The 21,995-nt window shown below is 36.2% G+C and overlaps 2 protein-coding genes across 5 annotated transcripts in view; one reads left to right on the top strand and one right to left on the bottom strand.

Moving 5' to 3' along the window:
• FAM227B (family with sequence similarity 227 member B) overlaps positions 1-21,995 on the top strand; it is a 307,689-nt gene that overhangs the window by 8,413 nt on the left and 277,281 nt on the right. For all 4 annotated transcript variants that reach the window (XM_030931652.1, XM_030931653.1, XM_010356628.2 and 1 more), the window contains one exon: positions 1,103-1,156. In XM_030931652.1, the coding sequence (XP_030787512.1) occupies positions 1,103-1,156 (54 nt within the window). The remainder of the gene's footprint in view (positions 1-1,102; positions 1,157-21,995) is intronic.
• Positions 1-21,995, bottom strand: part of DTWD1 (DTW domain containing 1) — a 161,773-nt gene that overhangs the window by 33,014 nt on the left and 106,764 nt on the right. The window contains exon 3 of the mRNA XM_030931655.1: positions 1,895-2,090. The gene's annotated coding sequence lies outside the window, so the exon portion shown is untranslated. The remainder of the gene's footprint in view (positions 1-1,894; positions 2,091-21,995) is intronic.

Below are 21,995 nucleotides of genomic sequence, written 5' to 3'. Positions count from 1 at the left end.
TATCCCCCAACTCAAATATGTAATTATTTTTTAGAAATTTTTTTCTAAAACATGGACTTGTGATTCTGTAATCTTGACCGCTTTATATATTGATATGAAATATGTGTTTTAATAAATAAAAATGTAATACAATCTTTTCAGTGATCTCACCATGGATATTAGGGCATTAGACTTCTGAATTCTTCTTATTTTTGCCTTCTCACTGGATTTTCATTCTCTAGAAGTATTTTTATTATTTTTCAAGTACCTATACATTTCTGACATTCATCTACTCATTTATGCTTTCATTTATGCACACTGCAAGTACTTATTATGCATTGACTATGAACCAGCCAGTGTGTGAAACTGTGATTGCACCATAGTTTCTGTCCTCATAGAGATAATCTGCTGTATTTTACCATGGAGAAAACTTTGGGGGATAAGAAAGGCTTGATGGACAAAGTGACTTTTAATTTGTTATTTGAAGTAAGAGTTAAATAGGCCAAGAAAGAATTGGAAGAAGAGGGTTTGGGAAAGGGAGACTTCTAGGCAGAAGAAAGAATGTAGGCAAAGTCTCTAAGGCACAAAGGAGAAAGTTGTGGTCTGGATTAAAATTAGTTTGTCTAATGTTGAATACATTTGAAATCACAAAGAAACTACTAAAAATGTGATTTTTTTCTATTAGACTGGAACATCCAAACATTTAAATTTATTTTAACTATGTAAGTAGTTAACCTTTTAAAATACTTTCTCAGCAAGAACATATTATATTTTTGGCTCTGGATTTATTATAGAGACTATCCATGATAGCCCAAAATATCTTGGAACTCTTTTAGGAATCTGAAATGAGGACCTTAAGCAAGATTCATGTGGAGTTTTTCTCTAGGGCTAGTGTATAAGAGGGAAGCCTATTATAAAATTTGGTTTGGAGGCTAAGAATTTAAACATTTATATGTGTCCCTTTTCAAAGTGGAGGGATGGTACAAAGTGAACATTTTATGATATCTTCCTGCTCTAAAAATGAGAACTTAGAGTATTTTTTCATTTGAGTAAATTCTTTGTAAATATTATGAATAGTCTAGTGAGTTTATGCCAATGAACAATATTGATATTACTTTATTAGAAAATGCAAGAACCTCCAAGGAGCATTGAAGAATTCTTGAAGTTTCAAAATTGGGTGAGTAGAGCATCTTATTTTCTGTGCCAATACATCATTTTAAAATATCAGTTATGGAGATGTAGAAGGCTTAGAACAAACTTTAAGACTAGAAATTTCTGAAATATGTTTCAGTGTGGAAAGTGTGTATATAAATACTTATGTCCTTTGAGTAGGCTCTATGTTGTAGTCTTTCCCTCTTGTCAACATTCTATTCTCTTTTTCACATTAAAAAAATTCTAGCCCTGGATTAAGAAAATGTGGCACATATACACCATGGAATACTATGCAGCCATAAAAAAGGATGAGTTTGCGTCCTTTGTAGGGACATGGATGCAGCTGGAAACCATCATTCTTAGCAAACTATCACAAGAACAGAAAACCAAACACCGCATGTTCTCACTCATAGGTGGGAACTGAACAATGAGATCACTTGGACTCGGGAAGGGGAACATCACACACTGGGGCCTATCATGGGGAGCGGGGAGGGGGGAGGGATTGCATTGGGGAGTTATACATGATATAAATGATGAATTGATGGGTGCTGACGAGTTGATGGGTGCAGCACACCAACATGGCACAAGTATACATATGTAACAAACCTGCACGTTATGCACATGTACCCTAGAACTTAAAGTATAATAATAAAAAAAAAAGATTCTAGCCCTATACAGACATTTCTATATACTTTTGTTAATGTAAGATTTTTGTCTTACGTATTTACACCTTAAAGAATATCCAACAATTATGCTTACTTACCTCATGTATTTATGCACCACACCTGAGACAGGTAATTTGTAGAGGTGTTACATCAATATTCCCTGATTATTGAATCAGAGTGAAAAATTCAAAATGTGTTTTCCTGTTGAAAGTTCAGTTTCCATTGTTATGTTTAATTATTGACTTCGCGTGGAGTTTTTGGACTTGCTATAAGTCTTCCCTTGGATCCATGCACCTGCAAGTGTGAAGGTCATATTTGTTTTGCATTGAGGAATGTCAAGTAAGGGTCAGAATAAACATGTCAGTATAGAAAACAGAGAAAAGGTGGCTTTTTAATGAGGTATGTTTGTATTTTGAGTGGATTGAAATATAAATAATCTACATTTATTTATGCTTAAATATAAATAGTGCTTGCTGTGATTAAACTGCTAACAATGTAGTTTCAGAAATATCTACTTTTAAATATATATTTTCTGTTTTTATATTTGTTTAGATAAGTTTTTTATTTGTTTGTTTGTTTGTTTTGTTTTACTTTCAATGTTTTGGGAAAGGATTGCGCTTGGATGAAAACATTCCTAGTTACAAAAGTTTACTTCAGTCACATGGTGTAGCTAAGTATGTTGAAATACTTTTAGGACAAACTTTTTGTAACTATTTTTGATTTAAATAATGATGCAAATGTGCTGCAGCCTAATGACAATGTTTCAGGACTTTTTAATGTTTTAAGTTTTAAGTTAAAATTAAGCTAAATTCAGCAAATAATGGAGACTGTATTATTATACATGTTTGAGGACCTATGATTTTAAATACAATATTCTAATTATTTGAAGTAGTAAATATGTAATCCCTGTGTTTAAATTGAGAATGATACCAATCAAATCAAGATAATAGGTTTATGCCAGCTCTTCACTAAATATAGGATAAAACCAAATCAAACCATGTATTATTAATAGTATGTCAGTAGTATCATCTTTGTATGCAAAGGACATATTTATATTTGTATTCAAAGGCTATATTTATAGCCTTCAATTTTTATCAGATAGCATTTGATAAAAAAACATATCCATTTGTATCATTTTGTCATTTATAGGTTTATCTGTAAATCTTTTCTTATTGTCTGAATTTCACAACCAAATACTCATATTCTGTAGTTATTTTTTATGGTTTGAGTATGTTTATACATTGCCAAACTATTGGATATTTGAAAATATTCAGGAATAAAATGACTAGATGTTTAATTTTTTGTTTGCTATACAAAGTCTTTGTCTAATAGACGATGGTAAAAAAGTAATGACTGCTGGCCGGGCGCGGTGGCTCACGCCTGTAATCCCACCACTTTGGGAGGCCGAGGCGGGGTGGATCACGAGGTCAGGAGATAAAGACCATCCTGGCTAACATGGTGAAACCCCGTCTCTACTAAAAAACACAAAAAAATTAGCCGGGCGTGGTGGTGGGCGCCTGTAGTCCCAGCTACTCCGGAGGCTGAGGCGGGAGAATGACGTGAACCTGGGAGGCGGAGCTTCCTGTGAGCCGAGATTGCGCTGCTGCACTCCAGCCTGGGTGACAGAGCAAGACTCAGTCTCAAAAAAAAAAAAAAAAAAAAAAAAAAAAAAGTAGTGACTGCCATGAATTCATTTAAGAAATATTTTTTCTTTTTTAAAAGAAACAAAACAAACAAAACAAAACAAAAAAGGAAAAGACCAAACAAACAAACAAAAAAACAAAAAAATTAAAAAAAAAGAAATATTTTTGAACACCTGCTATGTGCCAGGCACATAGATGCTTAAGATACATCAGTGAATAAAAACAAGGAAAGATGCCTGCCCTCGTGGAGCTGTTATTCTTTTAGAATTGAAGCATATTATTAATCCAAGCTCTGCTATTAACTAGCATTATAACAGTACTTGCAACCTACATGTTAGCTACTGGTTTCTCTCGTCTTCTACTTAATCTTTTATCATATCATCTAAAGTCTTCTCTTTTTTTGCCAGTTCCTACCATTTCTATCTTTTTTGGTAATTTTAATATTTTATATCATCTACTCTCTTTCACCTCTTCCTATCTCCTGTTATACTTCCGTGTATCTTTTTATCTTCAATTGTTTTTATCCTCTCATTTCTCTGTTGATCATTTCCCACATTCCCTTCACTCCATCACAATTCTGTTCCTAGTTTTATTTTTATAAAAATATTTTTATATTTTATTTTTATAACTTCTTCTTTTTCCACTATTGTTGTATCAGTGTCAGCTCTCTTGCTTATTCTATTCATTCACTCGTTTAGTTATTTCTGTTCACTACCCACTATTTGCCCAATATTTTTCTGAACACTGGAGTTACAGCAATGAACAAAGACAAAAATTTCTACTCTTATGGAATCTATATTATCTTCCTCCTTTTTGTCTCATTTCTTTTTACTATCACACTTAAAAAGAACTCTTTTTGGTTCTTCAAGTACTAAAATGTTGATTCCAATTTCTTCCATATTTATTTATTATACTTTTTATTTTTCATGTTATTTATTTCTGACTACCTTTTTTCTGTGTCCATGCAACTTTTATCTGGTAGAACTTTAATTCATCTTCTCTTAGTTCATCAGTGTTAATTTTTGTTAACAGGGCTGTTAGATTTGTAATCTATATCTGGAGAGTACTCAGATCCATGCTATGATTTTTCTTAGAGGATCAAAATTATTTTATGATAGAGAAAATAATTATTTCAATCCTGTTCTCTTTATTGAGGGAATAGCCTGATTTATTTGCTTATTTGTTTATTCATTTATTTATTCATTAATCCATTTAAATCCTTAAAGCTTAATATAAGGGAAGAAGAGCTAAATAATAGTCACTTTTCCTACTAATTCTAGTCATGCTTCTTATTTCTTACCTTTTGTTTGATACTTCAGCATTGTCTCTTGGGCTTTGGGACATGGGTGAAGACTTAACTATATATTCAATAAAAAAAATTCGTCTCTAAACTCCACGAGAGCCCTTTTGTCTGTCTACTCTCCCTTCTCCATCTCTAGTTTTGTATTAGCGTATAATAATTTGTGCTTCTGCCACTGCCATAGTTAATTGCAGTAATTAAAATAAACATAACAAATACATAGCCAGTTCTTGCTTCACTGACCCTGTTTTAAATAAGATAAATGTTCTTCTTACTTATCACTAAGGACCACAGTGCTATAATGTAGAATTTAACTCCATAGGGAACAATAACTTCTAGTCCAATTCTTTTGTTCCTTTGGGATTTGAATACATTTATTTACTTTTAATTAATATAATCACCATAGACTCTGGATGTTCATACTCTAGTAGTAGTGTTGATTTCCTTTCTGGCAGTATGAGCTGCCTGACATCTCATCTGCCTGTTAGCTGCTAGTTGACTCAGTTTGCCTTTTTAGGTCTGGCCACAAAATTTATTTTTAAGATAACACTCTATTCAAGATATATCTTACTGAAGGCAAAATATAAAGGAATAAGGAAGGAAAGTAATAGAGAAATGAAATGGGGAAAATATATTATGATCTGCTATAAGATATGATCTACTCCAATATAATAATCTGGTATCCATTTAATAATACAGCCACAAAGAATTCATTAAAAGAATTTAAAAATCACCTTCTTTGTATTAATGGCTTCAGGATACCTGTCAATCCCTTGATTACGTTGGTAATGTAAAGAAGACAGGGTCTCATCAGCCTTGTAGAATTTCTGGAAACTTTATTCAGCTCATAATATTTCAATATCTTGGGAAAAAGGATTGTGATATCTCAAGCCTGACATAAAGAATACATATTCATAAAGATTTGTACATATTATAACATCTTTTCAAGTTCCTTTTAGCCTCTTCCTACTCCCTCAACTCCCCTAACAACAGCAACACATGACTCATAAGGACTATGTTTTCAAAGTGTCTGCCATTCTAAATTGACAGTGTTTGTCTTCATGGATTTTACCCTGTGACCTTTTCTTATTCTTCAAAGTCTTTTACATTTTTGACACAGTTTTCCAGATTTCAATGTTGGAAAACTTTCCCAAGTGGCTATGCGTCTTATTTAAGATACACATTTGCAGGATTTGAAAGAGGGCACTTTGTATTTATATAACACTCTTTTTTTCAAAATGACAGAGGGACCTTTTTGGAAAAGTTTTCCAGTGTTAAACACTGGGTATTATTTTCATATCTTACTGTTAGCACAGTTAATAAATGAACACGTGTATGATGAGTTTAGGATTGCTTTTAAAGGAAGAGAAAAGGAGATGGCACAGTCCTAGGTGGGTTTGAAATTTCTGATCTGCAGACTTCAGATTTCTTCCTCTTAAGCTAAGTCTCCGGTGTATTTTACCCAAACTCCATTGCAGAGTTTCATCCTACGAAAGTCTCCCACCATTCCAAAACGTATTCTCTTATTTATAAGCTTTTAATTATGTTGACTAACTTTCTTTGTTTTGCTATTATTTGATTATATTAAAAGATCTTATACTTAGATTTGCAAATATTAATGTTGTGGTTCCACTTCCCTTCTTCTCTTCATTTCCCTTGTTTCTCTTTGATTCCATCTCCTTCCTTTCCTAAACAATTTAGTATTAAAGCCATTTGGCGGCCAAAACAAGGCAGACTTCCACATTGAGAAAGAAGGGTTTGCTGTGGTGGTCCTGAGCAAGATTTCTGAGTCCAATAATGGTTAGGAGGATGTCCATGTGACACCACAGGTATCAGAATCCAAGGGAATGATGATGATATTCATACATAAAGGGAGAAGAGGAAGGTAGCCTTCACTCTGATGTGGGAGGTCAGAGATCAAGTAGGGGTAAGGAGGATGTCCTCGCAGAATTGGCAACCTAACATGGAGTATTAGAGCCCAAGTAGTATGAAAAGGGTATCCACATAGGGAAGAGTCTGGGAGCAAATATGAGAGATTGGTTACATAAAAGGATTGATCAAATGAGTAAATATATTAAAGATAATGGCAGCTAGGTTTTTAATTGTTAGGGATGGCAATTATAATATGGAAAGAGAGAAAAGTAGAATGGTTAGAATTGGAATCAGAGGCATCAGTGTGAACTCATGGCTTTGAATATATAAAAGTAAAAAAAAAAAAAAAAAAAAAAAAGACTGAGGAGGAATTACTCCAGGAAGATGGCAAAATAGCCTTTATCCCTTTGCAGAAATATCAATTTGAACAACTATCCTTGCAAGAAAAAGACCTTTACAAGGGCTAAGGAATCCAGGTGAGATATTACTAGCCTTCACTATATGGGAGTCCTAGACTTAGCACAGAAATAAGAAAAGATACCTTGAAGAGGTTAGGAAGGACATTTTCAAGTTACCAAGCAAGGGCAAAACAGTGTAGAGAGAGATACCTTTCATGTGGGAAAGGGAAAGGAGAGTGAACTGAGCACATAACTTTGCCATGGATCCCAGCAAGAGGACTGTGCAAGCCCACCCTCCACAGCCCCACGCTCCAGGCCAGCACCTGTAGACTCAGTCTCCAGGCCCACTCCAGTGGCAGGATAGCTCCCACAGCCCCAGGCTATCCTTCTCAGACTCAAACTCCAGCTCCCTCCCCACACCATGCCAGCCCCTTGGATTTTTGACTTTAGGCTAGCACATGAGGCCCCAGGCTCCAGGCCCACTCTAGCACCAGGCTGCTGCAGGCTCCAGGCCATTTCCAGGGGTGGCAGTCTCCTGGGCACTCAGACTTCAGGTCCACTCTGGTGTACTCAGGACCAGGTCTGCACTGGTAGACCCCAGCACCAGGCCAGCCCATGGACCCAGGCTCCAGGACTGCTCCTGAGACCTAGGCTCAAGGCCAAACCCCACAAGTCCAGGAACCAGGACATCCCCCAAAACAGACTCCAGGCCCACCCCAGCAGCAGGCCAGCCCCCACTTCGGTGTCAGGTTGGTCCCTGTGGACCCAGGCTTCAGTCCTGCCTCCACAGATTAAGTGTACAGACTCCACCCATTGGACTGCTGTGCCATGTCAACACCCCTTGAGCCTAGGACTCAGGACCACTCCAGTGGACCCAAGAGGTAATACCACCTAAGGGAACCCAGAGGCTCAACCCCATAAACCAAAGTACAAGGCTAGCCACTGTGGGCTCAGGTATCAGGCCTGCCCACATACTGAACCAGATACCAAGTTAGCTTACTTGACAATTCCAGCAGGAGATCCATGGACCCCACCAGCTGGCCTGCCTACATTTTCTGTGTGGGCTGACAGGTGAAGGGCTTTTGTGCTGAAGCCAGCCTGTAAAGACCAGAAGAAGCGCCTGTTCTTCAAATGTGCAGACATCAAAACAAGGCCACAGAGGTCACAAATAGTCAGGGAAACATAGTATCACCAAAGTAACAAAATGAAGCATCAGTTGCCTAAAAAAATAGAGATCTACAAACTGCCTGATGAAGACTTAAAAATGTCATCTTCAAGAAGCTTAGTAAACAAGAGAACACAGACAAAGAAAATCAAGAAAAGAATAAAGGAACAAAAGTAGAGGTTTAAAAAAGAGATAAAAATCATGAAAAAGATCCATACGCAGAAATTCTGGGAGCTGAAGAACATAATGATTAAACCAAACTAATCCATAGAAACCTTTAACAGCAGATGTGATCAAGCAGAATAAAGAATAGGGGTACTCAAAAACAGATCATTTGAAATTGCTGTCAGAGGAACAAAAATATAGAGTGAAAAATAGTGAATAAAGCCTATAAGACATGGGACATTGTCAAGTGAAACATACATACATAACAGGAATTCCAGAAGGAGAAGAGAAAGGGGTAGAAAACTTATTTAAAGAAAGAATGATAGAAATATTCCTAAATTGAGAGAGCAAAATAAACAGCAGGATCCGTGAAGCCCAAAAATCTCCAGATAGATTAAGACAAAGAAGAAATCTTCCCCAAGATAACACTATAATGAAATTCTCAAAAGTCAAAGATGAGGTAATTTTGAAAGCAGCAAGAAGAAAGTTATTTATTATATACAGATAAAAGATTTTAAGCAGATTTATCAGCAGATACCTTGAAATCCAGGAGTGAGTGGGATGATACGAAGTGCTGAAAAAAAAAAACAAAGAATTTGATAACCTGGCAATGTTCTCCTTCAAAAATGGAAGTCAAGATAACAACTTTCACACACATGGAAAAAATGTTGGGAGTTTATCACCACTAGATGTGACTTGCATTAGATGCTAAAGGGAGTTCTTCAAGTTCAAGTGAAGAACACAAACGATATAAAAACATTAAACTATAAAACTCACTATAAATGTAAGAATATAGTCAAAATCAGAATACTGTAATAGTGTGTTGGTAGTATGTAAATTACTTTTAGCTCTATTATAAGAGTTAAAAGGCAAAAATATAAAAAATAACTATACATCAAACTGAATTCAGCAAAACATTAAAAGTATCATTCGTCATGGCCAAGTGGGATTTATTCCAGGGATACAGGGATGGTTCAGCATACACAAATCAGTCAGCGTGATATGTCATATCAACAGAATGAAGGACAAAACCCTTATGATTTCCGTTGATGCTGAAAAACCGTTTGATAAAATCCAACATTCCTTCAAGATAAAAATCCTCAAAAAACTGGATAGAGAAGGAATACACTTTAACATAATAAAAGCTATATATGACAGACCCACAGCTAGTAACATACTGAATGGAGAAAAGCTGAATCCCTTTCCTCTAAGGTCAGGAACACAACAAGGATGCCCATTTTTGCCACTGTTATTCTAACTTTCACCACTATTATTCAACCATAGTACTTGAAGTCCTATGTAGAGCAATCAAACAAAAGAAAGAAATAGATGGCATCTAAATTGCAAAGGAAGAAGTCAAATTATCCTTGTTTGCAGATGGTATGATCTTATATTTGGAAAAACCTAAAGACTTCATCAAAAAACCCTCTAGAACTGGTAAACATATTCAGTAAGCCTTCAGGATACAAAACAACATACAAAAATCAGCATTTCTACATACCAAGAGAGAAAAATCTGAAAAAGAAAGTAAAAGGTAATCCCATATATAGTAGCTAAAAATAAGTGAAATACCTAGGAATTAAATTAACCAAAGAAGTGAAAGATCTCTACAATGAAAACTATCAAACACTAATGAAAGAAATTTAAAAGGACACCAAAACATGGAAAGATAGTCCATGTTTATGGATTGGAATAATCAATATTGTTAAAATGTCCAAACTGCCCAAAGCAATTTACAGATGTAATGCAATCCCTATCAAAATACCAATGACATTCTTCACACAAATAGAAAAAAAAATCCTAAAATTTATATGAAATGGCAAAAGACCCAGAATAGCCAAAGCTATTCTAAGCAAAAAGAGTAAAACCAGAGGAATCACATTACCTGACTTCAAATTATACTACAAGCTGTATTAACCAAAACAGCATGGTACTGGCATAAAAACATATATACACCAATGGAACAAAATAAGAGAACCCAGAAACAAATCCACACATCTGCAGTGAACTCATTTTCAACAAAGGTGCTAAGTATGTACATTGAATAAAGGACAGTTTCTTCAATACATGGTGCTGGGAAAACTGGATATCCATATGCAGAAGAATGAAACTAGACCCCTATCTTCTTGCCATATACAAAAATCAAATCAAAATGGATTAAAGACTTAAATTTAGGATCTCAAACTATGAAACTACCACAAGAAAACATTGAGAAAACTCTCTAGCACATTGGTCTGGGCAAAGATTTCTTGAGCAATATGCCACAAATACAGGCAACCAAAGCAAACATGGACAAATGGGATCACATCAAGCTAAAAAGCTTCTGACCAGCAAAGGAGACTACCAGTAAAGTGAAGAGACAGCCCATAGAATGGGAGAAAATATTTGCAAATTACTCATCTGATAAGGGATGATTAATAACCAGAATATATAAGGAGCTTAAGCAACTCTATAGGAAGACTAATAATCTGATTAACAAATGAGCGATATATTTGAATAGACATTTCTCAAAAGGAGACGTACAAACGGCAAACAGTCATATGAAAAGTTGCTCAACATCATTGATCATCAGAGAAATGCAAATCAAAACTATAATGACATATTGTCTCACCCCAGTTAAAATGGCTTATATCCAAAAGACAGGCAATAACAAATGCTGGTGAGGATGTGGAAAAAGAGAACCCTCGTACACTGTTGGTGGGGATGTAAGTTAGTACAAGCACTATGGTGAACAATCTGAAGGTTCCTTAAAAATCTAAAGATAGAGCTACCATAGCCTAACAGTCCCACTGCTGAGTATATACCCCAGAGGAAAAAAAAAATCAGTATGTCATAGAGGTATCTGCACTCCCGGGTTTGTTGCAGCACTGTTCACAATAGCTAAGATTAGGAAGCAATCTTAAGTGTCCATGAGCTGATGAATGTATAAAGAGAATGTGATACCTTTACACATGGAGTACTGTTCAGCCATTAAAAAGTATAAGATCCTGTTATCCACACAGCATAGATGGAACTGAGAATTATTATGTTGAGTGAAATACGCCAGGCACAGAAAGACAAACATTGCATTTCTCACTTATTTGTGGGTTCTAAAAATCAAAACAATTGAACTCATGGAAATAGAGAGTAGGAGGAGGGTTACCAGAAACTGGGAAAAGGAGTTGGAGGATTGGGAGGAGATGGGTATGGTTAATAGGTATAAAAATATTAGTTAGAAAAAATGAATAAGACCTAGTATTAATAGCACAATAAGGTGAGTATAGTCAATAATGATTTAATTGTACATTTAAAATAACTAAAAGAGTATAATTGGATTATTTGTGACACATAGGATAAATGCTTGAGGGGATGGATACCCCATTTTTCATGATGTGATTATTATGCATTGCATGCCTGTATCAAAACCTCTCATATACACCAGAAATATATGTACCTACTATGCACCCACAAAAGTTAAAATTAAAAATAATTATTACAATAATTTCATAATGGATATACAATATATAAAAAATGTAAATAGTGAAATAAAATGTAAATAGTGAAATTGTCTTTCTGTGCCTGGCTTCACTCAATGTAACAATTTTCAATTCCATCTATGTTGCATAAAATGTGAGGGTGAGAGTTAAAGTGTAGAGTTTTTGTATGTGGTACATGTTAAGTTGTTATCATCCCAAAATATAATGTAATAACTGTAAGATGTTTTATGTACGCCTTATATAACCACAAGGAAAAACCTTGTGTACATACACAAGCGATAAAGAGAAAGGAATCAAAGTGTACCATTATTTAAAAAATCATCAAATCACAAAGGAAGAGAGGAATAGAGGAAGAAGAGAATGAAGTTACTATTAGGTTGGAGCAAAAGTAATTGTGGTTTTTTGTCAATAACCTGTAAATAAGTGAGAAATGCAATGTTTGTCTTTCTGTGCCTGGCTTATTTCACTCAGCATTACTTTTGCGGCAAAAACCACAATTACTTTTGCTGCAACCTAATACAAAACAATCAGAAAACAGTGAACAAAGTGGCGGTATTAAATTCTTTTTTTTTTTTTTTGAGACAGAGTCTTGCTCTGTCACCCAGGCTGGAGTGCAGTGGCACAATCTCTGCTCACTGCAACCTCCGCCTCCTGGATTCAAGAGATTCTCCTGTCTCAGCCTCCTGTGTAGCTGGGATTACAGGCACACACCACCACACTTGGCTAGTTTTTGGTATTTTTAGTAGAGATGGGGTTTCACCATGTTGGCCAAGCTCGTCTTGAACTCCTGACCTCATGATCCACCTGCCTCAGCCTCCCAAAGTGCTGGGATTACAAGTGTGAGCCACCACACCCGAACTGGCAGTAGTAAATTATTCCTTGTCAATAATTGCTTTAAATGTAAATGAGTTAAAGTCTTCAATCAACAGATGAAAGTGGCTAGATGGATTTTTTTTTTTTTTTTTTTGAGATGGAGTCTTGCTCTGTCACCCAGGCTGGAGTGCAGTGGTGTGATCTCAGCTCACTGCAGCCTCTCCCTCCCGGGTTCAAGTGATTCTCCCTGCCTCAGCCTCCTGAGTAGCTGGAACTACAGGCACACACCACCACACCTGGGTAATTTTTGTATTTTTAGTAGAGATGGGGTTTCACCATATTGGTCAGGCTGGTCTCGAACTCCTAACCTCAGGTGACCCACCCACCTTGGCCTCCCAAAGTGCTGAGATTACAGGCATGAGCCACCATGCCTGGCCGGATTAAAAAAACAAACAAACAAGAAGCAGCTATATGCTGCATACAAAAGACTCACTTTAGCTTTAAGGACACACATGGACTGAAGGTGAAGAGATGAGAAAAGGAAATTTATGCAATGGCAATAAAAGAGAACTAGGATAGCTCTACTTCTATCAGATTAAGTAAACTTTAAGTCAAAATCTTTTAAGAGAGACAAAGAGGGTATTCATATAATAATAAAGGGGTCAATTTGCAAATAGTGTCTAACAATTGTAAATATATATGTACCCAGTGTCAGAACACCTAAATATATGAAGCAAATATTAACAAAATTGAAGGGAGAAATAGCAATACATTAACAGTAGGAGACTATAAGGCCGTATTTTCAAAAATAGATAGATCATCTGGAGAGAAAATTAATAGGGATCTGGAGGACTTGAACAACTCTCTAGACAAAATGGTCCTAACAGACGTGTACAGATCATTCTATCCAAAAGCAACAGAATGCACATTTTTCTCAAGTGCACAAAGAAAACTCTCCAGGATGGATTATATGTTGGGCCACAAACAAGACTTAACGAATTTTATAAGATTCAAGTCTTATCAAGTATCTCTTCTGACCACAATAATATTAAACTAGAAATCAGTAATAGAAGGAGAACTGGAAATTGAACCAAATGCTCTTGAATAGTCAGTGGGTCAAGGAGGACATCAAAAGGGAAATCAAATTATCTTGAAACACATGAAAATGGAAATAATGTACCAAAATTTATGGAATACAACAAAGGATTTCTAAGAGGGAATTTTATAGCAATGAATGCCTACATTAAGAAAAAAATCTCAAATAAACAATCTAACTTATATCTCAAGTAACTAGAACAAGCAGAACTAACTAAGCCCAAAGTCAGTAGAAGGAAGGAAATAACAAAGATCAGAGCAGAAATAAATGGAGAGGCTGGAAAAACAATAGAGATGATCAACAAAACTGGCGTTTTTTTGCAAATCTCTAGCTAAACTAAGGGAAAAAAACTGGAAGATTCAAATAAATAAACTGTCAAATCTCTAGCTAAACTAAGGGGGAAAAAAAGGAAGATTCAAATAAATAGAATCAGAAATGAAAGAGGAGACATTGAAATTGATACCATAGAAATATAAATAATTATAATAGGCTACCATGAGAAATTATATACAAATAAATTGAATAACCTAGAATAAATGAATAAATTCCTTGAAATATACAACCTACCATGTCTAGATCATGAAAAAATAGAAAATTTGAACAGACCAATAGTAAGTAAAGAGATTGAATCAGTAATTGAAAACCTCCCAATAAACGAAAGCCCAGGATGCTTTAACTTTACTGGTGAATCCTACCGAACATTGAAAGAAGAATTAATATCAGTCTTTCTCAGGCTCTTCTGAAAAATAGAAGAGGAAAGAATACTTTCAAATTCATTTTATGAGGCTAGGGTTACCCTGATACTACAAGGACACTACAAGAGAAGGAAACTGTGGACCGTTTCTCTTATGATGAATAGTAATGGCAAAATCCTCAACAAAAACAAGTGAACCCAATTCAACAGTACATTTAAAGGATCATATACCATGATCAAGTAGGACTTATTCATGGGTTGCAAGGATGATTCAACATATACAAATCAATAAATGTGATAAACCACATTAGCAGAATAAAGAATAAAATCATCATCTCAACAGATGAAGAAAAAGCACGTAACAAAATTTAGTATTGCTTCATGATTTTTTTTTTTTTTTTTTTTTTTGAGACAGAGTCTGGCTCTGTCTCCCAGGCTGGAGTGCAGTGGCCAGATCTCAGCTCACTGCAAGCTCCGCCTCCCAGGTTTACGCCATTCTCCTGCCTCCGCCTCCCAAGTAGCTGGGACTACAGGCGCCCGCCTCGTCGCCCAGCTAGTTTTTTGTATTCTTTAGTAGAGACGGGGTTTCACCGTGTTAGCCAGGATGGTCTCGATCTCCTGACCTCGTGATCCGCCCGTCTCGGCCTCCCAAAGTGCTGGGATTACAGGCTTGAGCCACCGTGCCCAGCCGCTTCATGATTTTAAAAACTCTCAGCAAATTAGGTACAGAAGGAATGTACTTTGAGATTATAAGGACCATATATGAAAGCCCACATCTAACATCATAAGCAATAGTGAAAAATGGAAAGGTTTTCCCCTAAGAACAGAAACAGCACAAGGATTCCCACTCAGCACTCCTATTCATTCTAGTATTGAAAGTTCTACTAGAGCAGTTAGAAAAAAAGAAACAAACCATCCAAATAGGAAAGGAAGAAGTGAAATTGTCTCTGCAGATAACATAATCTTGTGTATACAAAACTCTAAAGACTCCAAAAACTGTTAGAGATATTGAATGAATTCAGTAAATTTGCACAATATAGAATCAACATTCAAAAATGAGTAATATTTCTAGGTACTAGCAATGAACTATTTAAAAAAGAAATCAAGAAAACAATCTCTTTTACAATAACGTGAAAAACGGATAAATTTAAAGGAGTATTGGCATGTAGCTTTTTTTTTGTTATGTCTTTTCCTAGTTTTGGTATTAAGGTGATACTGGCTTCATAGAATGATTTAGAGAGGATTCCTTCCTTCTCTGTCTTTTGGAATACTTTCAGTAGGATTGGTACCAATTCTTTGAATGTCTAATATAATTCAGCTGTGAATCCATCTTGTCCTGGACTTTTTTTTTGTTGGTAATTATTTATTGCCATTTCAATATTGCTGCTCATTATTTGTCTGTTCAGAGTTTCTGTGTTTTCCTGGTGTAATCTATGAGTGTTGTATATTTCCAGGTATTTATCCATCTCCTCTAGGTTTTCTAGTTTGTGTGTGAAAAGGTGTTCACAGTAGCCTTGAACAAACTTGTGTATCTCTGTGTTATCAGTTGTAATATCTCCCCTTTCTTTCCTAGTTGGGCTTATTTGGATCTTCTCTCTTCTTTTCTTGCTTAATCTCGCTAATGGTCTGTCAATTTTGTTAATCTTTTCAAAGAAAAGAACCAGCTTTTTGTTTCATTTATCTTTGTCTTGTTTTTGTTGTTTCAATTTCATTTAGTTCTGCTGTGTTCTTATTTATTTTCTTCAGCTGGGTTTGGGTTTGGTTTGGTTCCTGTTTCTCTAGTTCCTTGAGGTGTCACCTTAGATTGTCTTCTTTTGCTCTTTCAGGCTTTTTGATGTAGGTATTTAATGCTGTGAACATTCCTCTTAGCACTGGTTTTGCTGTACCTCAGAGGTTTTGATAGGTTGTATCAGTATTATTGTTCAGTTCAATTTTTAAATTTCCATCTTGATTTCATTGTTGATCCACCGACCATTCAGGAGCAGGTTATTTTATTTCCAGGTATTTGCGTGGTTTTGAGGGTTCCTTTTGGAGTTGATTTCCAGTTTTATTCCATTGTGGTCTGAAAGAGTACTTCATATAACTTTGATTTTCTTGAATTTATTGAGACTTGTTTTGTGGCCTGTCATACGGTCTATCTTGGAGAACGTTCCATGAGGTGATAAATAGAATGTATATTCTGCATTTGTTGGCCAGTATGTTCTGTAAATATGTGTTAAGTCCATTTGTTGTACGGTATAGTTTAAGTCCATCATTTCTTTGTTGACTTTCTGTCTTGATGACTTGTTTGGTGCTTTCAGTGGAGTACTGAAGTCCCCCACTATTATTGTGTTCCCATCTATCTCATTTCTTGGGTCTAGTAGTAATTGTTTTATAAATTTGGGAGCTCCAGTGTTAGGTGCATATATATTTAGGATTGTGATATATTCCTGTTGGACTAGTCCTTTCATCATTATGTAATGTCCCTCTTTGTCTTAAAGTTGTTGCTTTAAAGTTTATTTTGTCTGATATAAGAATAGCTACTCCTGCACTTTTGGTGTCAATTTGCATGGAATATCATTTTCCACCCCTTTACCTTAAGTTTATGTGAGTCTTTATGTGTTAGGTGAGTCTCTTGAAGATAACAGATACCGGGTTGATGAATTCTTATCCATTCTGCCATTCTGTATCTTCTAAGTTGGAGCATTTATGCCATTTACATCCAATGTATTGAGATGTGAGGTACTATTCTATTCATCATGCCAGTTATTACTTGAATACCATGGTTTTTTTTTTTTTCATTGTGTTATTGTTTTATAGGCCCTGTGAGATTTATGCCTTGTGCTTGTTGTATTTTGTTTTGTTTTCAAGATTGGTTTCAAGATTTAGAACTTCTTTTAGCAGTTCTTTTAGTGCTGGCTTGGTAGTGGCAAATTCTCTCATCTTTTGTTTGTCTAAAGAAGACTTTATCTTGTCTTCATTTATGAATCTTAGTTTTGCTGGATACAAAATTCTTGACTGATAATAATTTTGTTTAAGGAGGCTAAAGATAGGACCCCAGTCTCTTCTGGCTTATGATGTTTCTACTGAAAAATCTGTTGTTAATCTGATAGGTTTTCCTCTATAGGTTACCTGATGCTTTTGCCTCACAGCTCTTAAAATTCTTTACTTCGTTTTGACTTTAGATGACCTAATGACTGTGTGCCTAGGTGATGATTATATTGCAGTGATTTTCCTGGATGTCCATTGAGCTTCCTGTGTTTGCATGTCTAGATTTCTAGCAAGGCAGGGAAGTCTTTCTTGATTATTCCCTCAAATAAGTTTTTGAAACCTTTAGATTTCTTTCTAAGGAATACCAGTTTATTTTGGTTTCGTCATGTAACATAATCTCAAACTCCTTGGAGGCTTTGTTCATTTTTTAAAAAATTATTTTTCCTTTGTCTTTGTTGGACTGGGTCAATTCAAAAGCCTCTTGACTTTGAGCTCTGAAGTTCTTTCTTCTACTTGTTTAATTCTATTGTTGAAACTTTTCAGTGTGTTTTGTGTTTCTCTAAGTGTGTCTTTCATTCCAGAATTTGTGATTTTTATTTATGATATATATTTCTCTGGAGTTTTTTTGGTCCATATTCTGTATTTATTTTTAATTCCTTCATGTTTGTTTTTGCCTTTCTCTGGTGCTTCCTTGAGTACAAAATTCAGCATCCCTCTATGATTAAAACCCTCAGCAAAATCGACACAGAAGGGACATACATTAAGGTAATAAAAGCTATGTCAAACCCACAGGCAACATTATACTGAACAGGGAAATGTTTAAAACATTCCTTCTGAGAACTTGAACAAGACAAATATGCCCACTTTCACCACTTCTATTCAACACAGTACTGAAGTCCTAGCTAGAACAATCAGGTAAGAGAAAGAAATAAAGGGCATCCAAATAGGTAAAGAGTACGTCAAGCTGTCACTGTTCACTGTTGATATGATTATATACCTAGAAGATGATAAAGACTCACTTGAAAAGCTCCTAGATCTGATAAATGAATTCTGTAAAGTCTCAGGATACAATATGAATGTTTACAAATAGTAGCACTGCTATATGCAAATAACAACCAAGCTAAGAATCAAATCAGGAACTCCATCTCTTTTATAATTAATTGAATTAAATTAATAAAATATAAAATAAAATTAAAAATACTTAGGAGTATGTCTAACCAAGGAGATGAAAGACCTCTACAAGATAAACTACAAAACACTACTGAAAGAAATCATAGATGACGCAAACAAATGGAAACACATCTCATGCTCATGGATGGGTAGAATCAATATCGTGAAAATGACCATACTGCCAAAAGCAATCTACAAATTTCAGTGCAATTCCCGTCAAAATAACAACCATTCTTCACAGAAGTAGAAAAAACAATCCTAAAATTTATGTGTAACCAAAAAAATGCCTTCATGCCCAAAGCAAGACTAAGCAAAAAGAACAAATCTGGAGGCATTATAATACCCAACTTCAAACTATAGTATAAGACTGTAGTCACCAAAACAACATGGTACTGGTGTAAAAATAGGCACATAGACCAATGGACAGAACAGAGAACCTTTTAATAAAGTCAAATATTGACAGCCAACTGATCTTCAACAAAGCCAACAAAAACATAAAGCGAGGAAGGAAACCCTGTTCAACAAATGTTGCTGGGATAATTGGCAAGCCACATGTAGAAGAATGAAACTGGATCCTCATGACTCACGATATACAATAACCAAATCAAGATGGATCAAAGACTTAAATCTAAGACCTGAAACCATAAAGATCTGAAGATAATATTGGAAAAACCCTTCTAGACATTGGCAGAGGCAAAGACTTCATGACCAAGAACCCAAAAACAAATGCAACAAAGACAAAGATAAATAGATGGAACTTAATTAAACTGAAAAGCTTCTCCCTAGCAAAATAAATAATCAGCAGAGTAAACAGACAACCCATAGAGTGGGAGAAAAGTCTTGTAAGCTGTGCATTGGACAAAGGGCTAGTATCCTGAATCTACAAGGATCTCAAATCAGCAAGAAAAAAAAAATAATTCCATCAAAAAGTGTGCTAAGGATATGAGTAGACAATTCTCAAAAGACGATATGCAAATGGCCAAGAAACCTATGAAAAGATGCTCAGCATCACAAATTATCAGGAAAATAGCAATCAAAACCACAATGCAATACCACCTTACTCCTGCAAGAATTGCTATAATTAAAAAATCTAAAAATTATATATATATATTTATTTATTTATTTTTGTGGATGTGGTGGAAAGGGAACACTTTTACTCCGCTGGTGTGAATGTAAACTAGTACAATCACTATGGAAAACAATATGGAGATTCCTTAAAGAACTAAAAGTAGATCTACCATTTGATCCAGTAATCCCACTATTAGATATGTACCCAGAGGAAAAGAAGTCATTATATAAAAAAGACACTTGCGCTCGCATGTTTATAGCTGCACAATTTGCATTTGCAAAAACATGGAACCAGCCCAAATGCCCAATCAACAAGTTGATAAAGAAAATGTGGTGTACATATTCCATAGAATACTACTCAGTCATAAAAAGGAACCAAATAATGGCATTTGAAGCAACCTGGATGGAGTTGGAGCCATATTGTAAGTGAAGTAACGTAAGAATGGAAAATCAAACATTGTATGTTCTCACAAGTGGCAGCTAAGCTATGAGGACACAAAAACATCAGAATAATACAGTGGACTTTGGGGACTTGGGGGAAGGATTCAGGGGGTGAGGTACAAAAGACTACACATTGGGTACAGTGTAGACTGCTCAGGTGATAGGTGTACCAAAATCTCAGAAATACCACTGAAGAACCTATTCATGTGACAAAAACCACCTGTTCCCCCAAAACTATTGAAATAAAAAATAACAAAAATAAAAAACAAAATGCGGATTCTGACAGCAAAAAAATTTTTTTAAATAAGGAGGTAAATGATCTATACACTGAAAACTATAAAATATTGATGAAAGAAGTTGAAGATGATAGCAGCTCCAAAATGGCCAAATAGGAACACCTCCAGTCTGCAACTCCCAGCATGATTGATGCAGAAGACAGGTGATTTCTGCATTTCCAACTGAGGTACCAGGTTCCACTCATTGGGACTGGTTGGACAGAGGGTGCAGCCCACAGAGGGTTAGCCAAAGCAGGGTGTCATCTCACCCAGGAAGTGCGAGGGGTTGGGGAATTTCCCTTTCCTAGTCAAGGGAAGCTGTGACAGACTGTACCTGGAAAATCGGTACACTCCTGCCCAAGTACCGCACCTTTCCCATGGTGTTAGCAACTGGCAGACCAGGAGACTCTCTCCCGTGCCTGGCTCAGTGGGTCCCACGCCCACAGAACTTTGTTCACTGCTGGTGCAGCAGTCTGAGATCGATCTGCAGGGCCGAAGTCTGGCAGGGGGAGGGGCATCCACCATTGCTGAGGCTTGAGTAGGTAAACAAAGTGGGTGGGAAGCTCGAACTGGGTGGAGCCTACTGCAGCTCAGCAAGGCCTACTGCCTCTATAGACTCCACCTCTGTGGACAAGGCATAGCTGAATAAAAGGCAGCAGACAACGTCTGCAGACTTAAACGTCCCTATCTGACAGCTCTGAAGAGAGCAGTGGTTCTCCCAGCATGGCATTCGATCTCTGAGAATGAACAGACTGCCTTCTCAAGTGGATCCCTGACCGCCATGTAGCCTAACTGGGAGACACTTCCCAGTAGGGGCCAACAGACACCTCATACAGGCAGGTGCAGCTCTGGGATGAAGCTTCCAGAGTAAGGATCGGGCAACAATATTTGCTCTTCTTTAATATTTGCTGTTCTGCAGCCTCTCCTGGTGATACCCAGGCAAACAGGGTCTGGAGTGGACCACCAGCAAACTCCAACAGACCTAAACCTGAGGGACCTGAATGTTAGAATAAAAACTGACAAACAGAAAGGAATAGCATCAACATCAACAAAAAGGACATCCATACCAAAACCTCTTCTGTAGGTCACCAACATCAAAGACCAAAGTTAAGTAAAACCACAATGGGGAGAAACCAGAGCAGAAAACCTGAAAATTCTAAAAACCAGAGTGCCTTTTCTCTCCAAAGGATCACAGCCCCTCACCAGCAATGGAACAAAGCTGGATGAAGAATGACTTTGATGAGTTGACAGAAGTAGGCTTTAGAAGATCGGTAGTAACAAACTTCTCTGAGCTAAAGAAACATATTCTAACCCATCTCAAGGAAGCTAAAAACCTTGAAAAAAGATGAATAGCTAACTATAATAAACAGTGTAGAGAAGGCCTTAAATGACCTGATGGAGCGAAAAAAATTGGCACAAGAACTTCATGACACATGCGCAAGCTTCAATAGCCAATTCGATCAAGTGGAAGAAAGGATATCAGTGATTGAAGATCAAATTAATGAAATAAAGAGAAGACAAGATCAGAGAAAAAAGAGTAAAAAGAAATGAACAAAACCTTCAAGAAATATGGGACTATGTGAAGAGACCAAATCTGCGTTTGATTGGTGTACCTGAAGGTGACAGGGAGAATGGAACCAAGTTGGAAAACAT

This window comes from Rhinopithecus roxellana, chromosome 5 (genome assembly GCF_007565055.1).
Source record: "Rhinopithecus roxellana isolate Shanxi Qingling chromosome 5, ASM756505v1, whole genome shotgun sequence".
In the NCBI taxonomy this organism is placed as follows: domain Eukaryota; kingdom Metazoa; phylum Chordata; class Mammalia; order Primates; family Cercopithecidae; genus Rhinopithecus; species Rhinopithecus roxellana.
This window is presented reverse-complemented; position numbering and strand designations above follow the sequence as displayed.